General features: G+C 34.0%; 1 protein-coding gene across 1 annotated transcript; it reads right to left on the bottom strand.

The window, feature by feature from the left end:
- Window positions 1-1,157: 1,157 nt before the first annotated feature.
- CYTC6A (Cytochrome c) lies at window positions 1,158-4,784 on the bottom strand. The gene is made up of 6 exons (XM_028062432.2): window positions 4,642-4,784; window positions 4,408-4,528; window positions 2,231-2,328; window positions 2,087-2,118; window positions 1,786-1,849; window positions 1,158-1,489 (listed from the first exon to the last, which is right to left on the bottom strand). The coding sequence occupies exons 1-6, from the start codon at window positions 4,699-4,701 to the stop codon at window positions 1,349-1,351; spliced, it is 516 nt and encodes a 171-aa protein (XP_027918233.1). The 5' UTR covers window positions 4,702-4,784; the 3' UTR covers window positions 1,158-1,348.
- Window positions 4,785-9,382: the final 4,598 nt, after the last annotated feature.

Genomic DNA, 9,382 nt, shown 5'->3' on the forward strand with positions numbered 1-9,382 from the left:
TAGTTGTAGCTAGAGTTTGTTGCAATATTAGGAGTTGAAGATATTTCCTTTGATTCTATTTTATGCCAATAGCCAACAACTTTGCTTTCCCAAAACCCTCTCCTCATCCCTTTTTCCTCGCACTCACTTTCATTTGCAGAAACAAAGTAAACCTCTGGATTAAATAGCCTGAGTCAGGGGTTAGTTTTTTATCACCCTGTCTTCTATTTAGTGGCTTTGTCTTGCATTTTGATGTTCCTATTATTGCAACCAAGATGAAGATAGAGTATCCACCCAAAAACCATATACAACTATATATGTGTAATGTTTTTCTCTGTGACCACTATAATCTTGCGTTTCACACCGGTGTTTTGATGCATTGTATAGGGTCAAAGTATCAGAGTATAAGAATATAACTTTTTTTTTATTTTTACTCCTTATTAATGCCCAAAATCTGATCAATTCTGAAAATAATAGATCTAACAAAGGGATCATTCTCATCTTATAAGCCATCTTGCCATGATATGAAAGAGGAGCTCCCACAGCCAACGTATCAATAATTTTCTTTATATCATTGAGAGAGATAAACACCAGCGATCATTCTTTTTGGTGTTTTTAACTTAAGTTTCAGCTTCTTGATCTTTGTTCGAGTGTGAGACGCATAGTATATTTGAAGCTTGGACCAGATTTAAGCAGCAGAATGAAGACGCTAGAAGCCATGCAACAACAAGTTGATCTTGTTGTTCATGTTCAACAAATTTGGATTTATCGTGTTGGACATTTGATCAGAAACATTGAGAAATATTTACGGAGTAGCAGTTTCATCAAATAAGTGCAGAATAAGTCATGGTGAGAAAAAGATGCTCTTGATATCATGTAAAGTTTAAGCAGAAAAAGAAAGCTAAAAACAGAGGAAAACAAAAAAAGAAAGATGAAGAATATGATTTCAATTATCTTGAATGACACGTGGTGACAGGTGATGACACACGTGGGAACTTATGATGTGACAATATTAATATTGGGAGGCAATTTAGTATTCAAAGTTATATGCAATCTTGTTTAGTGATTGATAGAAGATTTTATATTAATCAAAGATAAAACTAAATTATTATATAAAAGAAGATAAAACTCAATTATTATATACAAATAAAAAAATTCATCTGTTTTATAAGATTAAATTAAACTTAAATTGATTATATTAAAATATTGGCTTAGAGTAGAGATTTTTGCAACATTGTTGTTTAACGGATCTCAACATGTTTGGTTCAGCCTAGCATAACTAACAATTTATTTTCAAAAGTTTTCAAAAAAATGTTAAAAGAAATAAACAATTATATTTTACAAATAAGTGAACCTAACATGAATTAAATCACTTTTCTTGAGTGTCTATACTTGGCCACCCTTGATCAGCCTGCAACTTGACAAACTCAGCCAATATCTTGATATCTTCATCTTCCAAACGGGCTCCAAATGTGCACTGACCCCGTGGCATGCACTCTTTACCAAAGCCCTGCATGGAAGTGCAAATAATAAAATATGAACAACAATGAAATACAAAATATTAAGCAAGGCATCAAGTGAAACACATTTACTGTGTGTATATATCTGTGATAGGATGAATTAGCTTGTTTCACTTTTCTTTAGCTTTCTTTAACAAATGAAACATACCCAGAATCTAAACTTAACCATTTATATACCATTTTTATGATTGAAATTAAATCCTCCAAGACATGTGAATGCATGCACACACACACACACTAAAATGTATAATGATTTCATTCTTTGAATCTACACAAGATAACTTACTGGCATTCGTCTTTTGCCATAGTAAGTGACACGATAGATTGCTTCTTCTGTATCAACTCCATTTCTGTTGAGTAACATTAGTATAATTTCAAAGATGTATCAAAATAGAGTCAGAAGTTTACTACACCTTTTGCTAGAGGCCAACAAAATGTGAATTTTAAATTCATATTTGGTGATGTTCTAAAGAACTCATTCATGAAATAGTTGGTACTCAAACGTGTATCCTTTAAAAAATTCAAAGCTTTCTTTCTCCATCATATTTTCAATTCAGCACGAGGGTGCTTAGTTTTCCTCCAATTACCTCTGTAAATCCTTTGTAAATAGAGTTGACCCCTGTAAGTTAAAATAGTGGAAAACAATAACGAAGAATGAACAAATTGAGTTGAGTCTGCAAGGACATAAGGAGATGTCATGCATGCATGCATGCATATAAGGGGATGCTCACCGGTTGTATTATGTTTCCACCTGCATCGTGACATCCAATACAAGCTTGACGAAACAATGTGGTTCCTCTCTGAATATCTACGGCTTGAGCACTTGAAACTGCAGAGTGCAAGAAAATAGACATGAAGTACAATGTTTCTTACATGTAAATATTGCCTTAGAATAGCTTACAAGTCCAGAAGTACGAGTTCTTAAGAGAAACGAAGAAAAAACAAAGTTGATCCAATAACAATAAACGGATTTCAGCCAATTGGGCACACAAATACTTAGCAAGCATGAGATGAGATGATGAATTATCGGTCTGTAAGCCTATGCCACTTTTGTTATAACTGACAATTAGCAAGGAATCAGAATTCAGAATTCAGAATTCATTCCTTGAGTGCATGTTCTTTGATCCTTAAGCAACTATGCAATTTTGCAACACTTGGTAAAAAGAGAGAAATTGAGGATCGGTGATGTGAAGTTGATGAAATGAGATGGTCACAGCGTGGCTTATGCGAGAAGGAAACCTGTTGACCAATTAAGTAGTGTGTCAAGACAACAAAATTTTGTTTATCTCAAACTAGTTCAATACAATTTCTGTGAGTACATATTCGAATTTGTCCCTGAAATACGAGTGTGATGGTTGATAAATCCCTGATTAATTTGGTGGTCAAATCACTCTGATCTTGAACAGTTTGGTCTTGGCCACTAGTTGATTCATTCAATCTTCCTCCTTTCCATTTTCTTTTCCCTTTCCCTTTCTGGTTTTTAAACTGTTTTAGACTTGCAATGTTTGCCCGTGTGCCTTCTCCTCTCTCTCATTAATTCTTTGTGCATGGCGGTGAATTCTGTAATTCTTCAATACTCATTGAATCAAGGTCCTTTGATTCTTCATTTGCCACGACATGATCAAATGCAGAGTTAAGGTTCTCAAGATCTTGTCAACAACCTGCTGCTGATCTGGATCTCCTCCTTGCATGACTTCATTCCATTCACCAGTATTTGAATTCTATTCAAATAATCTGCAGCAGATTCTAGAAGTCATAAACTTGATTTTCTTTCTCTTGTCAGCACCACCATAGGTCTTAACCAAAATATTCTCATACTTGTTTTCTTGTAGTGTGACCTTGGATATTCTTCCAAAAACAGTAACATCAATACATTGATGAATCAAGAATCGGGTATTCAATCAAGTTCCTTGAATTATTTATAATTTGCCTTATAATTGGCAGCAGCATCTATTCCTAATTCATGAAATCCCACCTTCCCCACTTCTCCGACAACTTCGAAACAGAATATCACAATTATCTTCACCCTCCAATCATCAAAATTCTTTCCTTCAAACAATGACAGATTGCTAGAAACAACATTGTCCAAACTCGCCATTTCTTTCTTTTCAAAATTCAGGTTCCTCGGTCCATGAACACAATCAACGTAGCCCTTGATACCACTTTTTTTGAGAAGAAATCACGCACACAAATAGGAAGACGAAGGAAATCACAGAAAGTTAATGTCTTGTTTTATTTTCAAATGTGCATCCTTACACACACACCTTCTCTATTCTATACAAAGAGGTGTCTTTTATATAGTATTGACTAGGACACTAACACCCTTTGAACCGTCTAACAAACTTCTGTAATTTGAATTACAGATGCTCTAAAGTTTAAAAGGTAAAACTCTCTAGTAGAAATGTAATTATTCTATCATTTAATCTGAACTAAAAAATTATCTTCAATATAACTTTCAAAGTTAATCATTATAAAAGATCAAGACACCTATCCTGCACAGTAATAGGATTACAATATAATAGGTCAGTTATATTCCTTGTTCATTGTTCTGTTATATGTATGTATCCTTCAAGAAGAATCATGCAGAAGATGTGTTTCAAGATTGATATGAATCTCTCATATTTGTACATCTCATTCAATTGGGATTCAACTCTCGATTTGTTACTTTGAGAAATCAGTCCTTTCACCTATACTCAATCCTGAAAACAATCGAATCTCTCTATGGTAGAATTGTACTAAGATACATGAATATTATGAAATCTAAATTATTTTAGGTACTGTTTCGGCAGCAACGCCCATGAATAAAAAAAAAAAAAAAAAAAAGAGTGGGTAATTGCATGTTGACAGTAATGCAGTTTGAATCAAAAGCAGAAGCACTAAAGAGGAAAGGAGTGATGAGAGAACTCACGTGGAGTGGTGCTAATTGGAGATAAGACAAGAAAAGCAGCCACAAGAGGAGGAACCATGGTTTTGAACAGCTTCACTTCTTCCCATGCAAGAATTGGCTTCTTTTCCCTCATCACATTGTCCTTTTAATCAACATTTCAATAGCAAGTGTTCTACTTCTCAGTTTCTTTTTCTGGGTTAACACATAACGGTTCAAAATCACAGAATCAAAGTGAGAGAGATAAGAGTGTTTTACCTTAATGGAGAAGATGCGAGTGTAATCAGTGGAACCAGAAATCAACGAAGCAAGTTTCATTTCGTTTGTTTTGTACCATAAGAAGGCTCGACTCGCGACTGAAACTGGATAGCGTGTCTGCAAAGGAGAGTCTGACACATATTTATTTTTTTAGGTTGGAATTTAGTCATATTTTTTTTAATTTAGTTTAATTGACTTTTCTTATCGTTGCATAATAAATAGCATTATCTCTTTGATTACTTTTACATATCTCTTCAGGATTTCTTCACATAATATAGAAAATAATTTTTTTATTCTAATAAAATAGTTGTAAAATTCTTTATTTTAGTCGTTTATATGTTTATGTAACTCAATAAATACATATGTAAAATATTTAAAATTAATGTAAGGGATAAAGGTATAATAGGAAAATGAAAATGATATTTGAACACGATTTTTAGACTTAGTTTTGACATGGTTGACGTGTCACAACACATATGTTTTTAAAATTTATTTTCATTAAATGATATTAACTCTTGCACGTGTGGACAATTTTGGAGGCAAAAGGAAAAGTGTTTTACAAAGAGAAGACAAAAGCATTGTGTTTGGTTGAGAAAGACAGAAGCGACAAGAAGAAATCGATGGGAAGACCTATTTTCGTTGTTGTCATTCATGTCCACGCCGACCGGTGGTTTGTAAGTTTCCTTTTATTGTATCACACACATTTTTCAAACCTTCATCTTCATCATTTTTGTAACCCAACCGTGATTTGTTTTTTTTTTTTTTGGCACAAAGAACCTACAATCCAAACTTCGAAATGTTTGGTTTTTGTGAGATTCACCACAAAAGTTGAAACATTGGGTTTATTTAAGGAAAATGTCATATCTTTCGACGATAGGACTCATTGCAAGCAAGGGATGCAATAGGAGTGATTGCAAGGTTAGGATAATCAAGTTTTTTGGGTGTTGTTTTTGGAATCCTTCCTTTGTCGACGTTCATTTCGTTGTGGGTTCTGTATGTAGGGAGTAGTGCTGGAATAAGTGGGAAGTTTTTCTTATTATTATGAACATCAGTAACAGTTTTTTTAATGCAAAATATGAAACTTAAGTGTTAAGACAAAATGTTTGTTGTCATCGTATCATAGGACAAAAATATTTTCATCACCACCAAATTGAAAAGCTAACTTTTTTGGATGGTGACAATGAAAAGATGCCCCTTAAAGTATGTACGAGGTATGTGGGGAGTCCTGATATATTAACTTGCGAGTTATTCTTATTATTTTGAACATTAGTTGCAGTAATTTAATGAAAAATATAAAAATGAAAAATATAAAACTTGAGAGTCAAGAGAAAATGTTCATTGTCATCATATGATAGCACAATAATATTTTCAGTACTACTAAATGTTAATTGGATGGGGAATGATGGAAAAAGGTCCCATAATTAATGAATGAGATGTGTGGGGACTAATGATGGATTAAGTGGGGAGTTACGATGAACATGATGATCTTGAGTTATGAACAACAAAAATAAATTATTTCCATGATGACTAAATTGAATAGCAGCTTATTTGGATGATGAACATTACAAATTGTCCCATAAGTAATGTAAATGGTATGTGGGAAAAAAACTTTAATGTTAATCCATCAATATTTTTTGGACATTTTTTTCCTTTAATAACTGTAACAAATGATCAAAATATTCAACATTTCTCTCCACTTAATCCATCAGTACTCCCCACATACCTCATACATAACTTATGGAACTTTTTTTCATCACCCGAATCCAAATAAGTTGTTTTTCAATTTAGTACTGATGTAAATAGTTATAGTTTCATTACATTAAACATATTGTGTTAATATTTAAGTTTGATATTTTCTATAAAATTACTGCAACTGATGTTCAAAAATGAAGAATAAATCCCAATTTAATCCAGTACGACTCTCCAAATACTTCATACATACCTTATGGGACATTTTTTCATTACCACCAGCCAAATAAGGTACTTTACAATTTGATGGTGATGGAATTAATTTTGTGTTATGGATGCATGACAACCAATGTACTATGTTAACATTTAAGTTTCATATTTTCCAATGAGTTACTACAACTAATAATCCAAACATTTACAATAACTCCCTAGCTAATCTAGCACGACTCCCCACATACCATTTACATTACTTATAGGATAATTTGTAATGTTCACCATCCAAATAAGCTGCTATTCAATTTAGTCATCATGGAAATAGTTTATTTTTGTTGTTCATAACTCAAGATCAAAATGTCCATCATAACTCCCCACTTAGTCCATCATTAGTCCCCACATACCTCATTCATTAATTATGGGACCTTTTTCCATCATCCCAATCCAATTAACATTTAGTAGTCCTGGAAATATTATTATGCTATCATATAATGACAATGAACATTTTCTCTTGACTCTCAAGTTTTATATTTTCCATTAAATTACTGCAACTAATGTTCAAAATAATAAGAATAACTCGCAAGTTAATCCAACAAGACTCTCCACATACCTCATACATTCTTTAAGGGACATTTTTTCATTACCACCATTTGTTTTTCAATTTGGTGGTGATGAAAATAGTTTTGTCCTATGATATGATGACAACGAACATTTTGTCTTAACACTTAAGTTTCATATTTTGCATTAAAAAAACTGTTAGTGATGTTCATAATAATAAGAAAAACTCCCCACTTATTCCAGCACTACTCCCCACACATATAACCCACAACGAAATGAACGTCAACGAATGAAGGATTCCAACAACACCCAAAAAAACTTGATTCTCTCAACCTTGCAGTCACTCATACCGCACTCTTGCTTGCAATGAGTCTTATCACCGAAAGATATGACATTTTCCTTAAATAAACTCAATGTTTCAACTTTTGTGGTGAATCTCACAAAAACCAAACATTTTGATGTTTGAGTTGTAGGTTCTTTGTGCCAAAAAAATAAACAAATCACGATTAGGTTACAAAACTGATGAAGATGAAAGTCTAGGAAAGGTGTGAGATACAAAAGAAGGAAATTTACAAAACCACCTGTCGGCGTGGGCATGGATGCCGCCAAAAACACTTTTCCCTTTGCCTCCAAAACTGGCCCCACATGCAAGAGTTAATATCATTTAATGAAAATAAATTTTAAAAACTTAAGTGTTGTGTCATGTCAATCATGTCAAAACTAAGTCTAAAAATCATGTTTAAATATCATTTTCGATAGGAAAATAAAGAGTAAATGTGTTTTGAAATTCTAAAGAACAACAATTTTTTCAGTATGTTGAAATATTTCTTAATTAAAAGAAAAATGATATTTTAACTCCTTTTTTACACTACCTACGCGTCATTTACTAATTGCAATTTTAAATTTCTTTTTTCATTGCACACACATGTGGCTTTTGGTGGAAAAGGTTTCCTCTTCAAAGTAGAGAAACTCATTTGAAGAACATCGAAAATCGCCGAAAAGTAGGGCAACCATTACAAGTTTTGTTATGTAGGGTTACAGTAGCACTTTCCATATCTATCTAATTCGTGTTTTTTACTTTTAATTTATTATTTATTTTATAGCAGAATTCCAAAGTAAAAAAAGATTGTCATATTTTCGGTTAGGATTATATAAGCAATTTTCATAAATTAGCCAAGTGAGTGAGATGCCCCTACCTCTCGACTTTCAAATAAAACACTTTCGCTCAACGAGAAAAAGGCACTTGCTCAACAAATAAAGTTTCCCTTGTCTCTTTGATTTCACAAATTATGCTCTCGCTCAACAAGCAAATCACTTGTCCAACTAGTCTGCACAATTCAGAAATCATATCAGATTGGTAAATTTGTTTGCTTGATTTCAAAGGGTATTTTTCTTTCCTCTCATGAGTCAAAACCAATGTTCCCAAATAAAATGTACCCCCTGAAGTCAGTTGAACAAAACTTACCAATCTCATAAGTAACTAACTATTAAACCACATATACATGTATCTACAACTACCTAAATCATCAATTCAATCAATCCACCAAAACACATTATCAAACATGCAACTTTTCACATCATACATCCAATTCAACCACTATAAATCAAATTTAAACAATGCTATATGTACCACACCTAGCCAAACTCGACCGAATAAGTAAACGATACATATATGCCAAGGCGGTCAAGTAGCCAGCCTAGGCCGAGTTGGTCTAAGCCTTACCAGATTAAACCGATAGCATAAACCGTCGAGGAAAGTAGTCGGCCTAGGCCGACTACTCCAATATACTTAGTAAAATTGAAGCCCTTTCGTGTTCAATAGGTCCTAAGGGCCTGGACTAGGGCCCAGGCCCACTTACAGCCCAAACTAAAGCCCAAGCCAGGGCCCGACCCATGGCATAACCAGACATAATTAATGCTCTATAAATACACGTGGACCCTAGTAATTAAAGGTACGCATTCATTAATCACTGATTTGACCTTTTGAGAGTTTTGACTCACTTGAGCTTCGGAGTCCCTTCTGCAGGTAACCCCTCATGGGTCCAAACCGACATGTACTAACCAGGAAGAGGCCAACTGAGGAGATAGCGGACTACATGGGTAAGGTGACGCTTGTGCCTAACTTATCTTGTTTGTTCTCTGCAGGAACAATTGGCGCCCACCGTGGGGCACGAGACGAACACCTTTAGTACCCGTTTTTCTCCGAAGATGGTTTCCAACCGCAGTAGAGTTAGAGTCAACAAGCAGGCAGATGCTGGTCCCTCAGGACCTACTGGCATCA

This window comes from Vigna unguiculata, chromosome 3, assembly GCF_037176805.1.
Source record: "Vigna unguiculata cultivar grain cowpea cultivar isolate G323 ecotype 2 chromosome 3, ASM3717680v1, whole genome shotgun sequence".
Lineage (NCBI taxonomy): Eukaryota > Viridiplantae > Streptophyta > Magnoliopsida > Fabales > Fabaceae > Vigna > Vigna unguiculata.